The sequence below is a fragment of the Gorilla gorilla genome, chromosome 4 (assembly GCF_029281585.2).
Source record: "Gorilla gorilla gorilla isolate KB3781 chromosome 4, NHGRI_mGorGor1-v2.1_pri, whole genome shotgun sequence".
Lineage (NCBI taxonomy): Eukaryota > Metazoa > Chordata > Mammalia > Primates > Hominidae > Gorilla > Gorilla gorilla.
Window position 1 is genome coordinate 82,414,619 of NC_073228.2, and position 22,826 is coordinate 82,437,444.

The following is a 22,826-nucleotide window of genomic DNA, read 5'->3' on the forward strand; positions in this document are numbered from 1 at the left end:
GAGGCCAAGGCAAGAGGATCGCTTCAGCCCAGGTGTTCGAGGCTGCAGTGAGCTGTGATCGTGCCACTTGCACTCCAGCCTGGGCAACCCTGTCTCAAAAAATAAACAATTAATTAATTTAAAAATAAATTAAAATAAAAAACTTTCTAAAATGCACTGAAAAATATTATGGTGTCTCTCCACATGCAACTCAAAATTTTTTAAAAATACTAAATTATAAAATAAGTGTAAAGTTGTGCTCGCTTCGGCAGCACATATACTAAAATTGGAACAATACAGAGAAGATTAGTGTGGCCCCTGCACAAGGGTGACACACACAAATTCATGAAGCATTCCACATTTTTGGACACAAGGAGGGGAACATCACACCGAGGCCTGTCAGGGGGCGGGGGGCTAGGGGAAGGATAGCATTAGGAGGAATACCTAAGGTAGATGATGGGTTGATGGGTGCAGCAAACCACCATGGCAAATGTATACCTATGTAACAAACCTCCACGTTCTGCACATGTACCCCAGAACTTAAAGTATAATAATAAAAATTTTTTTAAAAAATTAAAAACAAAAAATAAAAAAATAAGTGTAAAGTCCATCAGAGCTGTGATCTTTCCCATAATGGTGTGTTTTGTTCTACTGCATTTGGAAATACAGTAAATTCCTTCAAAGAGCGCTTTGATCGCCCACATTTTGGGGAAGCGGTGGGGAGGAGATGGTGCTTCTGCCCAGGGTCAGCCAGCCCTGGGGGGCAAGCGCAGCCTCCACTCCAATCCTTGCTTCCCCAAACGACAGTCTCTTGACATAACTCTGCCTGCTACCAGGCCACTTGCAGGGTGTGACCATGGGATGTCCCTCAGACGTCTATCAGTATAAAGCCATCTTCTGCTATGGCCTGCCATCCTTCCCACGTGTGGCCTCCCCACCTGATCAGCCTGCATCCCTGAGGTGCAAACAATCATCTCACTACAGGGCCAAGGGCAGAGCTAAGCAGATGTTAAATGCTCTAGGCCGGGGTGGTGGCTCATGCCTATAATCCCAGCACTTTGGGAGGCCGAGGTGGGCGGATCACCAGAGGTCAGGAGTTTGAGACCAGCCTGGCCGACATAGTGAAACCCCGTCTCTACGAAAAACACAAAAATTAGCTGGGCGTGGTGGTGCATGCCTATAATCCCAGCTACTCAGGAGGCTGAGGCAGGAGAATCACTTGAACCCAGGAGGTGGGAGTTGCAGTGAGCCAACATGTGCCACTGCACTCCACTGGGTGACAGAGCAACACTTCATCTCGAAACAAACAAACAAACAAAATGCTCCAATGCAGGCCCCTCCTGAGGGATGAATGAGCTGACATAGGACCAAAGGTGCACTGCTACTGGAATCTGTAGACAGAACAGCTGAGTGAAAGAGTGGCCACGGCAGCAGGTGTGGGCATCAGTAAACAAATGACTAAGAAAAGCCACTCCGCAAATGGCGGGAAGAAGGAACCCAGGGAAGCACCACTTGCCTAGCTGCGGCCACAGCCTCTGGGAACTGCGCAGTGCCTGCCCAGAGCCTGCAGCCAACAAGGCCTGGCGCTCCAGCAGGTGCCTCCCAATGCCTGGGGCTGTGAGCCTAGGCCCACACTCCCCAGAGCAGGCACTGTCCGCTCACGAAGGACAACTGGGCCAGGCTCAGAGCAGGCTGTCCTGCCCTGAAGGGAGGGGAAGGGAGGGGAGGGAAGGCCTGTGATGCAGCCCCAAAGCTTCTAGAACCTGGGGCTTAACCTGAGGCCTGGCCTTATCTTCAGCTTGATGATAACATCTATAAAGCACCTCCAGTCTAGGCATGGTGGCCTATAATCCCAGCACTTTGGGAGGCTAGGCAGGCAGATCACAGGGTCAGGAGTTTGAGACCAGCCTGGCCAACATGGTGAAACCCCATCTCCACTAAAAATACAAAAATTAGCCAGGCATGGTGGCACACGCCTATAGGCCCAGCTACTCGGGAGGCTGAGGCAGAAGAATGGCTTGAACCTGGGAGGCGGAGGTTGCAGTGAGCCAAGATTGTCTCACTGCACTCCAGCCTGGGTGACAGAACAAGACTCCGTCTCAAAAAAAAACAAAAACAAAAAACACGCATCCAATTCCAAGGCCCTGTCCCTTGACAGCCTGGTGGGGGGAGGGTGGAAAGCTGGCTCAGGGAAGAGTCGTGGCTTTGGTCATGCCTGGCGCTTACGAAGTGCACCAAGAGTGAGTTATCTCCCTGCAGGTGCACAGCAGACCCTATGAGCGGGCCAGCGGCCGGTTTTCACCCATCCCTCCCACTCCCCATTCCTCATTCAGCCCCCAGCCAAAACCTGGCCTCACCCTACCCCTCCCTTGGCTCATTCCCATTACCAATCCTCCCGTGGCCCATCTGTTATTCCGCCTCTTACACAACCACCTAATCCACTCCCTCCTCCAACCCTGGCTTTGCCGGTTGCTCCCCAGGGCACAGCAAAGGACCTCAGTGGCCTCCTGCCTTTGGACTTCCCCCAGAGCCCTCCCCATGGACCCTTACCTATGGACCAGCATGCTGTTAGCCAAGCCAAAGAGGAGAAAGGGCAGAGTGTGAGTCACAGAGCAGAGCCCCGCTCAGCTAGGGGAAAGGGGAAAGCAGGAAAGGCCTAGGGACACTGAGCCTGGGGCCAGGAAGGGACAGAGGGCATTTTCCAGGGCCAGGAAAAACACTTCCCATATCACTGGCGCCTCTTCAACTCTACAGCTAAGAGAGGTGCATCTTCCTGAGTGTAAATGATCTCTCTACTACTTCCCCACTGGGCCCTGGGGGAAATGCTGCCTCTCATAAGGAATTCAACTCAATGTTAGTCACCTTAGCTGAGCTCCACTAAGAAGGCCCTCACTCTAGGGGGTCTAAGAAAACACAGGACCTGTCAGTGAGCGCAGACCTATCTCTGGCCATACTCTCAACCACCCTAAAAGTAAAGCCTTGTTGTTAGCCTACTTTGCAGATAAAACAGCAAAGCCTCCAGACCCCAGGCAGTGAGAAGCAGAGCCAGCCTCAGCAAGGCCAGCCCTACCAGACAGAAAGCCCCATAAAAATGGGACAAGGATAAAAGTGAGTGCTTGTGGGTCTTGAAACCCAAGGAAACTGGGAAAGTGAGCAAGAAATATGCTTTTTTCACCTTCTGTGGGAGCCAAGATGAAGGACGGAAACTGAGGCACTGAAAGATTAAGCAACTAAAACTGGGGGAACCCAGCAGCAGCTGACATCCACCTGAGTCTCCCAATTAGGGCTGAACTGGTCAAAGCTGGAACGTATCCACCCCCTCCCCCCTCTCCCTCCTGTGCCCAGGTCCCAGTGGCCTCAGGTCAGCCTGTCTCAGGAGGGTGGTGGTGTCCATCCGGTCACTTCAGTCACCTTGAGGAGGATTTACGTTGCCCGGAGAAGCACCTGCTTCGCTGGAAAGAATGACTAATGGTTCAGAGTGGAATTCTAGGCAGCAGAGGGAAGCCCCTCCCAGCTCCCCGATCCCCACTCAGAGACATGATAGTCCCTTTCTGATAGCTGTCATTTCCAAAACCCCCCTCAGGAGGGTGGACCTCCCTCCTGAAACCGGATTGGCAAAAAAGAACCAAAAATCCAGGTCAGACGTGAGCAGAGTAGGAGAGTCCTGGGTCCCACATCCAGGCTCTGCCTCCGGGTGTCAGAGTCTCCCTTGATGGCCTCCCCTTCACACCGGTGACCAAAGGGCGGTCTCCCATCCACTCCCAGCCCCAACCTCCTTCATACAGCAGAGGTCCTGGCTTTCTGCTACCCAGTAATTCTAATGGAACCCCCCCTCCAAGGCTCCAGGTTGCAGAGGCCTTGGAATCTGACTAAAGGAAAGGAGCTACCCACCACGGCCAGGAAGTCTGCTGAGCTGCAGGAATAGCTCGAGTCCCACAGGTCACCGACGAATAGCCTCAGCTGTTAACACCCCAAAGCATGGGTAAGGAAGAGGCTTTATGGTAATTTACTCCATTGAGGGGTGCAGGGTTCTCGGGAGCAGCGCTCTGTGGTCAGGGAATGATCTGCAGCGGGTCAACATGTCACATTGTGACACATGGACAAACAGCAGGCCTGGACAGGCAAAGTCACATCGATTCCAGGCCACACACCACACACAACAAAGGGCAGGGGAATGGGTGGGGGCTGCTGGAGAGGGGACAGGGTCCTCCTGGGATCCATCACCCCTGCAGAATCTGCCTGCAGCGCTGCAGCCCCCACTGCCCCCAGAGCTGCCCTCATGCCCTGGCACCATAAGCTGACTCGGGTAACGTTTATTTAGGGCAACTTTGGGTTAGAGCCCTGTGCCTGGCACAAAGACATAAGGATGAGTGTGCCAGAGTCTTTTTCCTCTAAGTTTATTCTCTGGGCCAGGCGCGATGGCTCACCCCCGTAATCCCAGCACTTTGGGAGGCCTAGGCAGGCGGATCACAAGGCCAGGAGTCAGAGACCAGCCTGGCCAATATGGTGAAACCCCGTTTCTACTAAAAATACAAAAATTAGCTGGGCATGGTGGTGCACGACTGTAGTCCCAGCTACTGGGGAGGCTGAGGCAGAAGAATCACTTGAACCTGGGAGGCAGAGGTTGCAGTGAGCCGAGATCATGCCACTGCACTCCAGCCTGGATGACAGAGTGAGACTCCATCTCAAAAAAAAAAAAAAAAGAAGAAGTTTATTCTCTGGCCGTGCCCAGTGGCTCACGCCTGTAATCCCAGCATTTTGGGAGGCCAAAGCAGGCAGATCACCTGATGGTCAGGAGTTCGAGACCAGCCTGGACAACATGGTGACACTCCGTCTCTACTAAAAATACAAAAATAGCCGGACGTGGTGGCAGGCACCTGTAATCCCAGCTACTGGAGAGGCTGAAGCAGGAGAATCACTTCAACCCAGGAAGCGGAGATTGCAGTGAGCCGAGATCACGCCACTGCACTCCAGCCTGGGCAACAAGAGTGAAACTTCATCTCAAAAAATAAAATAAAATAAAAATATTTTTTAAAAAGTTTATTCTCTGGTAGAAGAGGAGAAGCCATTTCATATTAAGCCAGCCCCCTAACCCTGTTTTTCCACATAAGAGGCCACCTGGCTCAGAGGACTCTGGCCTTTGGCAGCCACTGTCTGAGCTGGGAGCTTCACCACCCACCGTGAGGGACCATGGCAAGCCTCCCATGACCAATCTAAGCCCAGGTTTCCCTTGAGTGGAATGGGGGTGATGAGACAGGCCACCTGAGGTTACCTTCTGCACAGAAGCGAGACCAGATGTAAAAGTACAGGGCCCACTCAGGGCCGAGGCTGGCGGCCCCTCTACTCTGTCTGCTTAATGTCAACTAATACAGGTCCCTCTCTCACCATTCACTCTCTGGAGGGACCCTCCTGGGAAGACCCCGATGCTGGAATCTGAGGTCAGGCAAGCCCTGGGCAGCAAAAACCATCTCATGGCAGGAGGGGTGGAAGTTAGAATGTCACAATGCGTCTGTGGTCTCTAGATCCCACAGTAAAACGAAATGGCCAGCAGCTGCTCCAGTTCCCTAGATCCATAACTCCTTTCAGGAGGGTGAAATGTCATTCATTCTTCAATTAACAAGTGTGACCTGCACCAAACTCAAAAGGCACTGACAGCTCACGTGCTCCAGCAGGGGTGGGTGTGGGGCCCACGGGTAAGACCGTGCTTCTCAAGGCCCTGCTCGCCTCCACACTGGGCTGCCTCTTCTCACTCCTCTGCTGGTTGTGAGCTTCACCCCATTTTCTTTTTTCTTTCCTTTTTTTTTTTGAGATGGAGTCTCACTCTATCACCCAGGCTGGAGTACAGTGGCGCGATCTCTGCTCACTGCAAGCTCCACCTCCCGGGTTCATGACATTCTCCTGCCTCAGCCTCCTAAGTAGCTGGGACTACAGGCGCCCGCCACCATGCCCAGCTATTTTTTTGTATTTTTAGTAGAGACAGGGTTTCACCGTGTTAGCCAGGATGGTCTTGATCTCCTGACCTCATGATCCGCCTGCCTCGGCCTCCCAAAGTGCCGAGGGATTACAGGCGTGAGCCACCGCACCCGGCCCAAACCTGGCTAATTTTTTTTTATTTTGTAGACATGGAGTCTCACCACATTGCCCAGTTTGGTCTGGAACTCCTGGGCTCAAGTGATTCTCCCACCTCGGCCTCCTCCCAAAGTACTGAAACTACAAGTGTGAGCCACCAAGCCCAGCCATCTTCCTTTTCTTTACCTTTACCTTCCAGGGCCCAGGACAGAACCCGCTAGGTGCTACTGTGTCTCTGTGTAAATACACATTGTATTTTGAAGACAATAGTAACAATAAGCCAGCCAACCTTCACTCGGAAGTGAACCAGCTGCCAAGCTCTGGCAAGGGACTTGCAGGAGGCAGAACAGAGTGCTGATGAGACAAGGACGCCCGTGCCACGGCGGGCAGCCATCTCCCCTCGCTGAGCACCGCTTCCTAGCCTGTGAGGTGGGAATGGTAGAGGTGCCATGGGACGCCAGGAGGATTAAATGAGAAAGTGCAAGGAAAGCACTCAGCGCAGTGCCTGGCGGGGGGCATGGCTAGACAGACGCTGGCTGTGACAACTGTGTCGAGTCCTGGTGACAACCCTGCGAGGCATGCCCACTCTTCAGATTAAGAACTGAGGTGAGTGGCCAGGCGCGGTGGCTCACGCCTGTAATCCCAGCACTTTGGTAGGCCAAGACAGGTGGATCACCTGAGGTCAGGAGTTCAAGACTAGCCTAGCCGATATGGTGAAACCCCGTCTCCACTAAACATACAAAAATTAGCCGGGCGTGGTGGCAGGCGCCTGTAATCCCAGCTACTCTGGAGGCTGAGGCAGGAGAATCACATGAACCTGGAGGCGGAGGTTGCAGTGAGCTGAGGTCATGCCACTGCACTCCAGCCTGGGCGACAGAGCGAGAATCCACCTCAAAAACAAACAACAACAAAAAGAAGTGAGGTGAGGTATGAAGCAAAAGCTGACAGAACTAAAGGGTGGAAAAGACAAATCCACAGTTCTTGTTAGGGCCCTCCATGGTCCTCTCAGTGACTGAGAGAATCAAAGCAGTGGACAAGAAGGCTGCTGGAGCTGGCAAGGTCACCAAGTCTGCCCAGAAAGCTCAGAAGGCTAAATGAATATTATCCCTAATACCTGCCACCCCGCTCTTAATCAGTGGTGAAGAACGTCTCAGAACTGTTTGTTTCAATTGACCATTTAAATTTAGTAGTAAAAGACTGGTTAATGATAACAATGCATCGTAAAACCTTTAGAAAGAAAGGAAAATGTTTTGTGGACCACTTTGGTTTTCTTTTTTGCCTGTGGCAGTTTTAAGTTATTAGTTTTTAAAATCAGTACTTTTGAATGGAAACAACTTGACCAAAAATTTATCGGGCCGGGTGCGGTGGGTCATGCCTGTAATCCCAGCACTCTGAGAGGCTGAGGCGGGCGTATCACGAAGTCAGGAGATCGAGATCATCCTGGCTAACACGGTGAAACCCCGTCTCTACTAAAAAATTTAAAAAATTAGCTGGGCGTGGTGGCAGGCGCCTGTAGTCCCAGCTACTCGGGAGGCTGAAGCAGGAGAATGGCGTGAACCCGGGAGGTGGAGCTTGCAGTGACCCGAGATGGCGCCACTGCACTTCAGCCTGGACGACAGAGCGAGACTCCGTCTCAAAAAAAAAAAAAAAAAAAAAAAAAAAAATTGTCACAGATTTTTGAGACCCATTAAAAAAATTCTAATGAGAAAGAAAGAAAAAGAAAGAAAGAAACAAAGAAACAAAGAAAGAGAGAGAGAAAGAGAAAGAAAGAAGGAAAAACGCAGGTGGAAAATCGGGAGGACGCAGCTGACTTGAGCAGCGCCATCCAGTGGCTGGACCTGACCACAGCACACGGCAGCCTTGGGAACAGCCTGCAGTCTCTTTGGTGTCACCAAAACAGATCACACTTGGGGCCACCAAACAAACCTTAAATTTAAACGAATAGAAAGCATACACAGTATGCTTCCAAACCACCACAGAATTAAACTCGAAATCAGTCACAGAAAGCGATCGTGGAAAGAATGCACGCGAGGGCCAAAGTCTTGGGAAATCTAGAAACATTTTGAACTGAATGAAAATGAGAATAGAACACATGACACCCTGTGGGATGCGGCTAAGGCAGGGCTTCTATTAGTAAGGAAGAAAAGTCCCAGGTCAGGAATATAAGCTTTGCCCTTAAGAAATTAGAGAAAGAGTGGCTGGGCGCAGTGGCTCATGCCTATAATCCCAGTACTTTGGGAGGCTGAAGCAGGCAGATTACTTGAGGTCAGGAGTTCAAGACCAGCCCAGCCAACATGGTGAAACCCCATCTCTACTAAATATACAAAAAATTAACCAGGCGTGGTGGAGGGCGCCTGTAATCCTAGCTACTTGGGAGGCTGAGGCAGGAGAATTGCTTGAACCCGGGAGACGGAGGTTGCAGTGAGCCGAGATTGCACCACTGCATTCCAGCCTGGGCAACAGAGAAAGACTCCGTCTCAAAAAAAGAAAGAAAGAAATTAGAGAAAGAGGAATGAGTTAAACCCAAAGGAGGCAGGACAAAAAATTAAAGATAAGCAAAAATCAATCGAATTGAAAACAGGAAAACAATAGAGAAAAAAAAATTACACCCAAAGCTGGTTCTTTGGGGAAAATTTATTTTCCCAATAAAATTGAGAAACCTCCAGCCAGCCTGACCAAGAAAAAAAGAGAAAAGACACAAAATATCAATATCAGAAATAAAAGGGAGGACTTCTCTACTGACCTCACAAACATTAAAGTAATAATAAGGGAATACTATGAATAATACAAATTAAGTAACTTAGATGAAATGAACCGATCCTTGCAAGACACAACTGTCAAAATTCATTCAAGAAATAATCCTTTATATTTTAAAGGATTTGAATTTATGGCTTAAAAACCTAAAAAAAGAAAGCCTTGAGCCCAGATGGTTTCCTGGATGAATTCTGCCTAACATTTACGGAAAAAATAATTCCAATTCCACACAATCTCTTCCAGAATATGGAAGAGGGAGGCAATACTTCCCAACTCACTGTATTACCCTAACACTAAAACCAGGATGGGTGCAGTGGCTCACCGCCTGTAATCCCAGCATTTTGGGAGGCCAAGGTGGGTGGATCACTTAAGGTCAGGAGTTTGAGACCAGCCTGGCCAACAACCCTGTCGCTACTAAAAATACAAAAAACAAAACAAAACAAAACAAAAACTGGGTGTGGTGGTAGGTGCACCTGTAATCCCAGCTACTCGGGAGGCTGAGGTGGGGGAATTGCTTGAACTCGGGAGGCGGAGGTTGCAATGAGCTGATATCACGGCACTGCATTCCTGAGTACATGCCTGAGCGACAGAGTGAGACTCTGTCTTAAAATAAATAAATTAATTAAATCAAATGAAACCAGATAAAGAAAGAAGATCCCCCCCAAAATTAGAGCAAATCAAATCCAGCAATATATACAAAGGATAATATGTTAGGACCAGCCAGAGATCACCCCAGGAATCCAGAGCTAGTTCAACATTCAAAACATCAATGTAATTCATATTTACAGCTTAATGAGGAAAAACAGTGTCATCTCAACAGAGGCAGGGGAAACAAGCTCCAAGAGTTTCTGTCATTGTTTTGATGAGCAGCCACGGAAAGCCTCAACCCTGCTCTGTCTTGGCTGATGCCAAAATTACTGAAGACAAAATGTATGGCCTTGAAAACACCACAGAGTAACTCATCTAATATAACGGCCTAATGTTTATTTCAACTAAAGTAATACAATCAAAAGATTTTTGGAAACGATTTTGGATAAAGGCAAACATTTTTCCCTGAAAGGCAGTCAAGATACCCCGCATCGGCCATCGGAGCTTTGCCTCCAGGGTCTTACTCGGGTGCCCATATTACACACAGGGACCTGTGTCCCCTGCCCCAGGTCTCTCAGCCTTCTGAATACAAGGGCTTTGCCTTCTTGAAGACCACCCTCAGGTGGGCTGCACTTGACACTTCATAAAGCTTCTCTACACCCCTCATCTCATTCTGGTCTTCACCATAACCCCCTCACTGTCCCCATTCTTCTTGACACCAACACCAAGCTGGAGACATCATCACTCACCCGCTCTGGTGAGCAGGTGATTCGCTATGGAAAAGGGACCTGAGACCTGGGCATGTGCCCTTGCTCTGAGGACCTCAGTGTGCTCTGCCAGCCTGGGTGCCCGCACCCCTAGGCCCTGCTGGAGTCATCTTCTGAACCCTGGAGGTGCCCCTGCCTGTGGACAGCAAGATGCAGACCCTGCTCTCATCCATCTGCCACCCCACTGCCTTCAGGCAGCTGCCCAGCTGAGGAGCAAGGCTCCAGAATCCTGACAGGGAGGGCAACGAGGAGCAAAAGGGCCTCAGTCAATGAGGCTGCAGTGGGCACACTCCTCACCCTAACTCCTCAGCCCAACGGCTGACTTTTTGGGTTGTTTGTTTTTGTTTTGAGACAGAGTTTCGCTCTTCTAGCCCAGGCTGGAGTGCAATGGCGTGATATCGGCTCACTGCAACCTCCACCTACCGGGTTCAAGTGATTCTCCTGCCTCAGCCTCCCGAGTAGCTGGGATTACAGGCATGTGCCGCCACGCCTGGCTAACTTTTTGTATTTTTAGTAGAGACGGGATTTCTCCATGTTGGTCAGGCTGGTCTCAAACTCCCGACCTCAGGTGATCCACCCGCTTTGGCCTCCCAAAGTGCTGGGATTACAGGCGTGAGCCACCGTGCCCAGCCCCAACAGCTGATTTTTTTTTTTTTTTTTTTTTTAAACAAAAGCAAGATTCTGTACCTGCTGAAGCAGGCCCAGAAAAGAGCTGGTGGAGGGCATGGTACCCAGAGCAGCACTGTTTGGTATGACATGGCAGCCACTGGTCACAGGCAGTGCCACAAGCTTGGAATGCCACAGGACAAAATATGTCTGATATATATTTTGATAACAATAAAATATATTGTCAAAATTATTTTTCTATTTCTTTGCTATTTTCCATTTCTTCTCACTAATTTAACATGGCTACTAGAAAGGTTTAAATTATGCATGTGGCACACGATGTTTCTACTGGACAGCACAGCAGCACAGGGCTAGCACCGGAGATCCTGCAGCTCAGACGCCCATGGGGTGAACAAAAACCTTGCAACTCTCCCAGGCCAGGGACTGACATATTTTAAAACCGGAGATTTTGATTGAGGAGGGAGTAGAGCTACCACATAAGCAAATATGTAATGTTGTATGTTGTATGTTTCTTTCTTTCTTTCTTTAAGAAAAATCCCTTGGCAACAGGAAGCTTAACTGCACCAACAAGGACAGCAGAAGAAAAGCAGAATGTTAGTCAACGAGGGTCACCCTGACCCGAACCCCAGCCCCAGCTCTCTCCAGCTGCACAGCCCTGGGGAGAAAGGAGAAAGAGCAGAGAAACCCACCCCTCACACACCCAGTTAGTCTCCCCTGCCCACTGGCAGGCCCTGGGGCAGGCCCCTAGCTGGGTCTGCAAAGGGACACTGCCCCCTTGCATTCTGCCCCCCCTTCTACACGGCTCCCCCACCCACCCTTCTACACGGTGGCTTCTGAGGGCAGCCCCTGGAGGTGATCATGACCCCCCATCTTGATCTGAGGATTAACAGATACAGGTTCACCTGGTGAAAATGCAGGAGCTGTAGGGGTAGGGCCCATCACTCATCTGACTTCATGTTGTAATTCAATGAACAGTTTACTAAAGTAATAGTCTTCTTCCTGTCCTCTGCTGAGCACCCATCTGGCCAACGGTCCTGCGCTCCCTCAGGGCCAGCGGCCCATCTCCTCCTGTGCCTCCTGGAGAGCTTCGAAACTGCCTCCCTCCCCTGGGGAATCTTGCCCCACTGACTGACCTTTCGGCTCTCAGATCCCAGGTCCCTTCCTCGCAGATAGGGCAACAGGCTCTCTTGGGATTTCAATCCCACCTTCCCATCAGCTACTCTTCAAAACACTAACTGGTGTTAGCTCCTTCAGAGAACTCTCTGGCTTTCCAGGCCTACAATCTCCCTCCCTAGAATGAAAGCTCAGTGACAGAAGTGCCCTTAAACTTCTGAGTGACACGAGGCCCTCAGCCGGCCCTGAATCAATACTGGCTGGATCAGTGAGTGAATAAATGCACATGTGAGTAAGGAATGAAGGGGGCGAAGGAACTGGATTAGAAGCTGTTTGGGGCAGAGATGTGCCTTACAGGCTTCATGAAGAGTGGGTGATGAAAAAGGTAAATGGAGCATCTAAGAGGAAGCTTTGATAGAAGGGAGAATGCAAGAGAGGTTGGAAATTGGAATCCATTGGAATTGGGAGCCTGGGGAGATGCCAGGACAGGCACTCTCTGGCCTAGGACTCTGCAGAGGGCAGCCTCAGCAAGCAAGCCAGGCCCCCAGCTTCTGGGGCCGGACGCACCCATTATGGCCCCGAAACGGCTGGGTGGTGGTCTGCAGCCTGCTCAGGGCCGGCTGGGAGACAGGCAGGGTCCCCACCACTCTCCTGCCTCTGGGCAAAAGCTGGCCTCCTGACCCTGGGGGATGGACGGGAGCAGGGGCCACACAACACACTCCCAAACATATAATCGGCCTCCTTCACCCTCGCCCACGCTCAGTCACACACAGCCTCGGTCATACACACTCACACTCACTCTCCGGCACACTCTCAGAGCATCACATAATTTCAGTGAGACACAATCCCAAAGACTAACACGCACAACCTCTGAGACTCACACAATCTCAGGGCCACACACAGGCACACAATCAGACGAGCTCAGGAACGCCCCCGTCTCTGACACACGCAATCTGAGGTTTACACGCGCGCGCACACACACACACAGACACCAGCCGGCGCTCCCGCACGCGGCTCCCCCACCCCCGCCACGCCACGCCACGCCCCCATTGCCTGGGAACTGGCGGCCCCGCCCCGCAGCGTTTGAGGCGCCGCAAGCCTTCACGCCCCTCGGGCCTTGCAGATCCCTCTCCCAGTTTCCGCGGCGGTCCGGTGCGGTCAGTACCTGTCTAAAATCAATATTGCCGAGGCCTCCGCAGCAGTCAGGCCCTGCCACCGAGCTGTTCGTTGCCTCGGCTCCCGGGTTCCCAGATCTCTTCATCCGGGGGCCGCCTCAGGAGGGACCACGCGGGCCCCGCTGCAGCCACGCGCCCCCGGAACCGGACCTATAGCGCCGGGTAAGTGCCGCCAGTCGGGGCGCTTTCCCGGTGACCCCCAACATAGTCCGGCCTTCTGGGAAATGTAGTTCCCCGTCACCGCGAAGCGCCTCTTTATCTGGGGGCTCGCGACAGCGTCTAGAGGAGCCGAGAACTACAAGTCCCAGTGTGTTTCGCGGCAGAGCCTGCCGGTTCCGCTGCAGCTACGTGGCAGTATCCCCTTGGATCCGGCCTCCCGCCCAGTGCCTTTGGTCGCCGGCTGCCGCACCCGAGCCTGAAACTGACCTGGCGTCCCTGCCCTTGCCTGGCGGCGGTGGGGCTAGAGGCCGGGGGCCGCGGGTCGTAGCTATAAGCAGCTTCCCGCGCAGCCTCCTGCGGACTTGGACTTGGCCCGGGTCACACACGCCCAGGGCCCCACGCCCTCTTCTGAAATTCGCTTTACTCTGGGGGCGGTGCGCGACGAGCACTGCCTAGAGCTTCCCGCCCCCGCGGCGCCCAGGCTCTTTAGCTCGGCCAAAGACCCCTCCTCCGCTCATTTTTTCCTTCATTCATTCTCTCATTCACTCTCGAGTATTTTCTGAACCAGTCTGTGCGCTGAGGGTACGGTAGGGAACAACACAGAGTCCCCCGCCCTCGCTTCCTCCTGACTGAGATAAAAGACAAAATGTGAATAAAGGGTTATAATATGGATGAGTACTGTGGTGGAAAAAACGGGGTGGGTCAAATGGTACGGAAGGATGCTGTCTTAGAATGTGCAGGGGAGGTGCCAGACGTGCCAAGTGTGAGGGCAGGGCAAACAAGGCAAGACGAATGGTATGTACAAAGGCCTGGAGACAGGACGGGCACCTAAGGAACAGAGAAGAGACCGGTGAGCTGTGGAGTAGTGATGGAGGGGGTCAAATGGAGAAGAGTTTAGACGATCGGGTCCCAAAAGAACCCCTTTTGTAGGCCGGGTGTGGTGGCTCATGCCTGTAATCCCAGCACTTTGGGAGGCCGAGGTGGGCGGATCACCAGAGGTTGGCAGTTCGAGACCAGCGTGACTAACACGGTGAAACCCCGTCTCTATTAAAAATACAAAAAATAGCCGGGTGTGGTGCGCGCACCTGTAATCCCAGCTACTCAGGAGACTGAGGCAGGAGAATCGCTTGAACCCAGGAGATGGAGGTTGCAGTGAGCGAAGATGGTGCCATTTCATGCCAGCCTGGGCGACAGAGCAAGACTCCCTCTCAAAAAAGAAAAAAACCCTTTTGTAGCCGGGTGTTATGTAATATGGGGAAATAGACTGAGAGGTTCCAAGATTTGCTCAGTCACCCAGACTGCTGGGGGCCCAGACAGGACTTCTGCAGTCAGCTGCTTCCTGCTCCAGATGGCCCGTTTCTCTCCACCTTGGCCCACAGCACCTACCAGTATTGAGCATTTATTGAACAGCCACTGTGTGCTGCTTTAGAGGTAGTCCCAATCTTCACAACATCGCTAGGATGGGGCAGGCCAACCGAGGAGACAGGAAAGACACTGGCTTTGGAGCATGCACTAGCTCTGTGACTGAGCCCACCTTCATTTTCCTCAAAAGTAAAAGGGAAATACATGTTGGTAAAACTCATCACCCAGGAACTGGCCTGTGGGAAGTGCTCAGTAGGCATTGGCCCCCGGCAGGGCTGGGGACACAGGCTCAGGGCTGGTTCTCCGACTTACCACTGTTACTAATGAGTGTCGGGACCCTTTCCCTGCTCAGTGTCCAGGCAGAGCTGCTAGAGGCAGAGCCATTTCTGAAGGAGCCCCCCACAGCGGGAGGGCTTCTAGCAAGTCTTTCCCCTCCGCCTACCACACATCCATTTCACTGATGTTCCAGTCTTCTGACCTAACTGGTCACTCCTGTTTTGTTAAGCCCAGAAAACAAATTTTTGTGCGTTTGCTTTATCTGAGATCAAAGTAAGGCAACCGTAAGAGGTCACACCAGAACTGATGCAGTCAGATCCTCTACTCCAGCCTACCCAACCTGGGCCACCCTTCCTCTGTGAAAAGCAAACACCCCACCCAGGAGACAGACTTGCAGCTTGAAACAAGTCAGATAAAAACCTCCTGCCTGGCTCACACCTGGAATCCCAGCACTTTGGGAGGCTGAGGCAGGCGGATCATGAGGTCAGGAGTTCAAGACCAGCCTGACCAACACAGTGAAACCCCATCTCCACTAAAAATACAAAAATTAGCCAGGCATGGTGGTGCGCACTTGTAATCCCAGCTACTCAGGAGGCTGAGTCAGGAGAATTGCTTGAACCCAGGAGGTGGAGGCTGCAGTGAGCCGAGATCGCGCCACTGCACTCCAGCCTGGGCCAGGCTGGGCATGGTGGCTCACGCCTGGAATCCCAGCACTTTGGGAGGCCAAGGTGGGCAGATCACGAGGTCAGGAGTTCGAGACCAGCCTGGCCAGCATGGTGAAACCCCGTCTCTACTAAAAATACAAAAATTAGCCAGGCATGGTGGTGCACACCTGTGATCCTAGCTACTAAGGAGGCTGAGGCAGGAGAATCACTTGAACCTGGGAGGTGGAGGTTGCAGTGAGCTGAGATTGCACCACTGCACTCCAGCCTGGGCGACAGAGTGAGATTCCATCTAAAAAAAAAAAAAACCCTGCCAAAGATACTTTGGGGCACAAGTACTTGCCTGAGCCTTTCAAAAGTTCCCAAGTCTGAGAGCTTGTAGAGAAATTATCCAGGCCAACCTCCCTCACTGAAACATTCCTTCTGTGGCATCTTGGGCAAATGGAAAAGTTGGTTCTGCTTATGTGCCCCCAGTGATGAGAGGTTCCCCACCTCTTGAGGTCGCCCACTCCACTGATGGACAGGGGTCCATTAACCCAAAGTCATGATACCCAGTAACCCAAAGTCACCCTTCCTGAAGCTTTAACAAACAAAAGTTCCTTTCTACCTTCAGGGTTATCTCTCTTTGCCCCTTGATTGAGCTCTTCAGATATAGGAAACCATTTATCATGGAACAGCTCCCAGGGCAAACCTCCTGATGGCCTCTCTTTTCTCTAACCCCACCTCCCTGGCTCCTGAATTCTGAATCAGGCTGCAGAAACTCCCAGCAATCATTAAAATGGGGTTTTAGTGCTAAAATTAACGTGTTTATTGGGTGCCTTTGGGTAAAACCTAAACCTTTCCCTACTCTGAATCTATTTTCTGTTCATAAAACATAATAATATTTATATCATAGAATATCTCTTGAGTATAATATCTCTTGAGTGAGGCTGTTGTGAGGATTAGAGGTAATAACTCGTACAAAAGTGCCTGGCATACAGTGGGTTCTAAGAAAATGTCCAGGCCAGGCGCAGTGGTTCATGCCTGTAATCTCAGCACTCTGGGAGGCCAAGGCAGGCAGATGGCTTGAGCCCAGGAATTCGAGACAAGCCTGGGCAACATGGCAAAACCCCGTCTCTACAAAAAAAAAAATACCAAAAAAAATTAGCTGGGTGTGGTGCACGTGCCTGTACTCCCAGCTACTCGGGAAACTAAGGCGGCAGGATCACTTGAGCCCAGGAGAGAGAGACTTCAGGGAGCTGTGATTGTGCCACTGTACTCCAGCCTAAGTGACGAGAGTGAGACCCTGTCTCCAAAAAAAAGAAAGAAAAAAATGTTTCTCTCCTTTCTATATAATTGAGATCTGGTGGTTAAGGTCACACTCATGGACATGCTGCTGGGATTTAGGACACCACTGGGGGCCAGGAGAGCTGGCTGACAGCTCAGGGACCTGCCAGAGTTCCTGGGAGGAGATGGGTGGGCAGGGGCCAGGATGGGTGGCCAGAGCTGCTCCCCAGACAGCAGGTACTGCAGGTTATAAGAAACCATATCGTCACTGGGAGTGCTTTAAAACCAGGAAGGTGGTGAGGGGCTGTGGTCGCAATGCCCAGCACCTACTTCATAGACTCAGGCCTCATTGCCCTCATTCTACCCCTAGTGGCTCCAGGAACAAGAGGGTAGCCAGGGTGGGAACTGGGGCAGGGGAGAGGTCATCTGGAGATGTGTGCCCTGATCACGAGTTCCCTCCCCACTCCCATCTGCCCTGAGCTTTGGAAGAAACCCCTTCCCCAAGGACCTACTACTTGCTGGGAAGAGGGCACGGGAGTGAAGTTACCTGAACCCAGTTGTCCACAGCCTAGGCCAGCCTGGGAAACACCAGCAAGGATGTTGGTGCTGGCAGGGCCTCACTGCCCCTCAGTGTCCACAGTGTCCACAGAGCACAAACCCCTGCCTTCCTGCTGGCCTCCAGAGGTCCTAAACACCCCAGGTATACACCCACCACAGGGCATTTTCATGTGCTATGTCCTCCGCCTGGGTTGCTCTTCCCCACATTTCCTCCCAGTACCCTCCTCACCTCCTCTGGGTTCTGCTCAAGTTCCACCTTTCCACCCTGTTGAACATGCTGACTTCCCCACGCTCGCCATGGGCCTCTCCCAACTTTATTTCTCTCCATTGGCCATATCATTTAACAAATGTATTTAGTGCACCTATTTATTTTGTATAGTGTCATTCCCTGTCCATCCCCTATCCCCTATAAGGGGAACTTCACCAGGGCAGAGATTTTTTGTTTGTTTGTTTTTTGAGACGGAGTCTTGCTCTGTCGCCCAGGCTAGAGTGCAGTGACGTGATCTCGGCTCACTGCAACCTCTGCCTCCCGGGTTCCAGCAATTGTCCTGCCTCAGCCTCTGGAGTAGCTGGGACTACAGGTGCGCACCACCACACCCAGCTAATTTTTCTATTTTTTAGTAGAGACAGGGTTTCACTATATTGGCCAGGCTGGTCTCGAACTCCTGACCTCAGGTGATCCACCTGCCTCAGCTTCCCAAAGTGCTGGGATTACAGGCATGAGCCACCACCCCTGGCTTTTTTTTTTTTTTAAGAGACCCCTGGGTTTAAAATCCTGGGCCCAAGCGATCCTCCTGACTCAGTCTCCGGAATAGCTGAGACTACAAGTGCATGCCACCATGCCCGGCTAAGGGCAGGGATGTCTTTTTTTTGAGATGGAATCTCACTCTGTCACCCAGGCTGGAGTGCAGTGGCATGATCTCAGCTCACTGCAACCTCCCCTCAACCCCGGGTTCAAGTGATTCTCCTGCCTCAGCCTCCCAAGTAGCTGGGATTACAGGTACACACCACCATGCCCTGCTAATTTTTTTGTACTTTTAGTAGAGATGAGGTTTTGCCATGTTGGCCAGGCTGGTCTCGAACTCCTGACCTCAGGTGATCCGCCCGCCTTGGCCTCCCAAAGTGCTGGGATTACAGGCATGAGCCACCATGCCCAGTCCTGAGGGCAGGGATTTCTATCTGTTTGTACACAGCCCTGTCCTGGGCACCTAGCTCTGGCACAAAGCAGGCATTGAATATACAATGAGTGAATGAATACTGTAGCTCTGCCACTCTGAGTTGGGTGATCTTGGGAAAGCCACTTTTCTGGGCCTCAGTGACCGTGTCTGTGGAATGGGGAGGGTGACCAAGTCTGTTACCTAAATAAGAGACCCAACCCACCTATTAAGATTGAAGTTCGGCCGGTTGTGGTGGCTCACGCCTGTAATCCCAACACTTTGGGAGGCCAAGACGGGTGGATCACCTAAGGTCAGGAGTTTGAGACCAGCCTGGCCAACATGGTGAAACTCCGTCTCTACTAAAAATACAAAATTAGCCAGATTTGATGGGGGGCACCTGTAATCCCAGCTACTAAGGGAGGCTGAGGTGGGAGAATCACTTGAACCTGGGAGGCCAAGGTTGCAGTGAGCTGAGACCATGCCATTGCACTCCAGCCTGAGCAATAAAAGCGAAACTCTGTCTCAAAAAAAAAAAGATTAAAGTTCCTGGCTGGGTGTGGTGGCTCACGCCTATAATCCCAACATTTTGGGAGGCCAAGATGGGTAGATTGCTTGAGCTCAGTAGTTCAAGACCAGCCTGGGAAACATGGTGAAGTCCTGTCTCTACGAAAAAAAAAAAAAATTAGCCAGGCATGGTGGCGTGCACCTGTAGTCCCAGCTACTCAAGAGGCTGAGGTGGGAGAATCACTTGAGCCCGGGAAGTTGAGGCAGCAGTGAGCCATGATGGCTCACTACATTCCAGCCTGGGCAGCAGAGTGAGACCCTGTCTCGGAAAACAAAACAAAACAAAACAAACAAACAAACAAAAAAAAACCTAACCATGGAAACAATAGCTAATCTGTCTGAGCTCTTGCTGGCTGCAGGCCCTGAGCTCAGCACTTGAAGAACACATTTTCTTTAAGCCTCACAAGAGCCCTGTGAGGTAGGGAATGTTATTCTGACTTTCCAGATGAGGTAATTGACTCATGTGGAAGGTACTGGCCCACAGTCACACAGCTGAGTGTCAGAGTTGAAACCTGTGGTCTGATGAAGGCAAAACATTCTTCCTTACAATGGCCCTGAGGTCCTGGATGGTCCGGGCCCAATCCACCTTCCCAGCCCTTCTTGCCGTCTGTACTCCAGCCACACTGGCCTCTTTGAGGTTACTTCCAGCCACAGGGCCTTTGCACCTCCTGTTCACTCTGCCAGGCACACTCTTCCCTTCTCTTCTTGGAGATCAAGAATGGTCCCCTCATCATCTGCCCTGCCCACCTCCACATCCCCTGCCAGCAGCCAGTACACACCTGGCACCCAGATGGCACTGGGTGAATATTTGCTGAATGAAGGAGGTCAGAATTGAATTTAAGTCCCATGAAAATATCCTTCAAAAATGAAGGTGGCCGGGCGCAGTGGCTCGCCTGTAATCCCAGCACTTTGGGAGGCTGAGGTGGGTGAATCACGAGGTCAGGAGATCGAGACCATCCTGGCCAACATGATGAAACCCATCTCTACTAAAAATACAAAAAAATTAGCTGGGTGTGGTGGCACGCACCTGTAGTCCCAGCTACTTGGGAGGCTGAGGCAGGAGAATCGCTTGAGCCTGGGAGGCAGAAGTTGCAGCTGAGATTGCGCCACTGCACTCCAGCCTGGTGACAGATCAAGACTCCGCCTCAAAAAAAAAAAAAAAAAAAAGGAGGCAAAAAGGCTGGGCACAGTGGCTTATGCCTGTAATCGTAGCACTTTGGGAGGCTGAGGCGGGCGGATCACCTGAGGTCAGGAGTTCGAGACTAGCCTGGCCAACATGGAGAAACCCCATCTCTACTAAAAATACAAAAATTGGTGGGATATGATGGTGCATGCCTGTAATCCCAGCTACTTGGGAGGCTGAGGCAGGAGAATCACTTGAACCCAGGAGACAGAGATTGCAGTAGGCCGAGATCGTGCCACTACACTACAGCCTGGGTAGCAGAGCAAGACTCTGTCTCAAAAAAAAAAAAAAAGCAGAGGCAAAGTAAAGCTATTTTCAGACAAACAAAGGCTGAGAGAATTGATCACCAGCAGGCCCAACCTGAAAAGAAATACCATGGGCGGGTTCTGCAGGCAGCAGGAAAATGATCCCAGTTGGAAGCCTGGGAACACAGGAAGGAATGAAAAAGACACATATGTGGAGGTAAATCTAGATAAGTATTAGGTGCTTGTAAAAATAAAATAATCTTGTGGAGTTTAAAATATTTACCTTGGTAATTGAGAGAAAAGGCAGAAAAAAATCGGTAAGACTATAGATTTGAACATGATTGGCATTCATAGAACTCTCCTCCTAGCAACTGTAGAATGTACCTTCTTCCCCAGTTCACACTGAACATTGGCCAAAACAGACCCTATGCTGGGGCATAAAGCCAATCTCAACAGATTTCAAATGATTGAAATCATAATTTATGCTCTTTTTTTTTTGAGATGGAGTTTCACTCTTTTTGCCCAGGCTGGAGTGCATTCTTGGCTCACAGCAACCTCCGCCTCCTGGGTTCAAGCCATTCTCCTGCCTCAGCCTCCGGAGTAGCTGGGACTACAGGCATGTGCCACCACGCCTGGCTAATTTTGTATTTTTAGTAGAGTCTCTCGAGTAGCTGGTGGGGGCCACCACACCGGGCTAATTTTTGTATTTTTAGGTGAGCTGGGGTTTCACCATGTTGGCCATGTTGGTCTCAATCTTCTGACCTCAGGTGATCGGCCAACCTCAGCTTCCCAAAGTGCAGGGATTACGGGCATGAGCCACCACGCCCGGCCTGCCTTCAAGTCTTGAATGCTGCTCTTTCCCCTCTTCCTGTGCACACCCCTGCGGAGCAGTTTTCCACTCTGTGGTAATGGCCTGCTTATGCCCTAGCCGCTTCTGAGCCGCCACGGCAGGGACTGCTTGTTATTGTTTATTCGCACAGCACTCTGTCTGTCCGAGTAGCACTAAGTTGGCACTCAATGCTTCATGCCTCCTCCTGACCCCAGCCCTCTATCTGTGAGATTAAATGGGAAATGCTATCTTCTCATACAGTCTGGTCACCTGCCCCTCCCCTGGCCACTGTTGCTTGAGTAGAGTTGGTCACCTGACCCACCCTGAGCCAGTGATAGCACCCTAAGCCCTGGCCCCCATTGCTGGTCCATGGATGACACCTGACCCAGGCTGGACCTTGTTTCTGGGGTTGAAAAAAATGTATTGTCTGGCCCGTCGTGGTGGCTCACACTTATAATCCCAACACTGTGGGAGGCTGAGGAGTATGGATTGCTTGAGTCCAGCAGTTCAAGACCAGCCTGGACAACATGGTAAAACTCCATCTCCACAAAAAATACAAAAAAATTTAGCCAGGCGTTGTGGCAAGTGCCTGTAGTCCCAGCTACTTGGGAGGCTGAGGTGGGAGGATCAATTGAACTCAGGAGGTCGAGGCTGCGGTGATCCATGATTGTGCCACTGCACCCCAGCCTGGGCGACAGACACCCTGTCTCAAAAAAAAAGAAAAAGTATTGTCTAGTTTGCAAATATTGGAAGATTTTTTTTTTAAGTTATCATCTTGTTTTCCAGTTTAATCCCACTATGTTTAAGAGCATAGGCCGGGCGCGGTGGCTCACGCCTGTAATCCCAGCACTTTGGGAGGCCCAGGCGGGCGGATCACCTGAGGTCCAGAGTTCAAGACCAACATGGCCAACATGGTGAAACCCCAGCTCAACTAAAAATACAAAAATTAGCCCAGTGTGGTGGCCCCCACCAGCTACTCGAGAGACTAAGGCAGGAGAATCACTTGAACCCGGGAGGCGGAGGTTGCAGTCAGCCGAGATCATACCACTGCACTCCAGGCTGGGTGACAGAGTGAGACTCCATCTCAAAAAACAAAACAAAACAACAAAAAAGACCTGAGGCCGGGTGCAGTGGCTCACGCCTGTCATCCCAGCACTTTGAGAGGCCAAGGCGGGCAGATCACTGAAGTCGGGAGTTCGAGACCAGCCTAACCAACATAGAGAAACCCTGTCTCTACTAAAAATACAAAATTAGCCAGGCGTGATGGCGCACGCCTGGGAGGCTGAGGCAGGAGAATTGCTACAACCCAGGAGGCAGAGGTTGCAGTGAGCAGAGATCGCGCCATTGCACTCCAGCCTGGGCAACAACAGTGAAACTCCGTCTCAAAAAAAAAAAAAGACTTGAAGGCAGCCCTGATTAGAGCTAAGGATGGGGTAGGGCCTCACCAAAAACTCTTTCCCTCCAGTGGCACATGGATCTGCTTAACGTTGAAG

General features: G+C 51.3%; 1 protein-coding gene and 1 non-coding gene across 3 annotated transcripts in view; one reads left to right on the forward strand and one right to left on the reverse strand.

The window, feature by feature from the left end:
- The window catches only part of PEMT (phosphatidylethanolamine N-methyltransferase), a 93,151-nt gene extending 72,928 nt beyond the window's left edge, over positions 1–20,223 (reverse strand). The window contains exons 1-2 of one of the 2 annotated variants that reach the window (XM_055386034.2): positions 20,100–20,223; positions 13,063–15,568 (exon numbers count right to left, since the gene is read on the reverse strand). In XM_055386034.2, coding sequence (XP_055242009.1) covers positions 13,063–13,158 — 96 coding nt within the window. In that variant the 5' untranslated portion in view covers positions 13,159–15,568; positions 20,100–20,223. Of the gene's footprint in view, positions 1–3,870; positions 3,987–13,062; positions 15,569–20,099 lie in introns of those variants that run through there. The other variant, XM_055386039.2, reaches the window with a different exon arrangement.
- On the forward strand, positions 236–344 carry LOC115934724 (U6 spliceosomal RNA). Its single transcript, XR_004070488.1, has one exon. It is a non-coding gene; the product is annotated as a U6 spliceosomal RNA (small nuclear RNA).
- Positions 20,224–22,826: the final 2,603 nt, after the last annotated feature.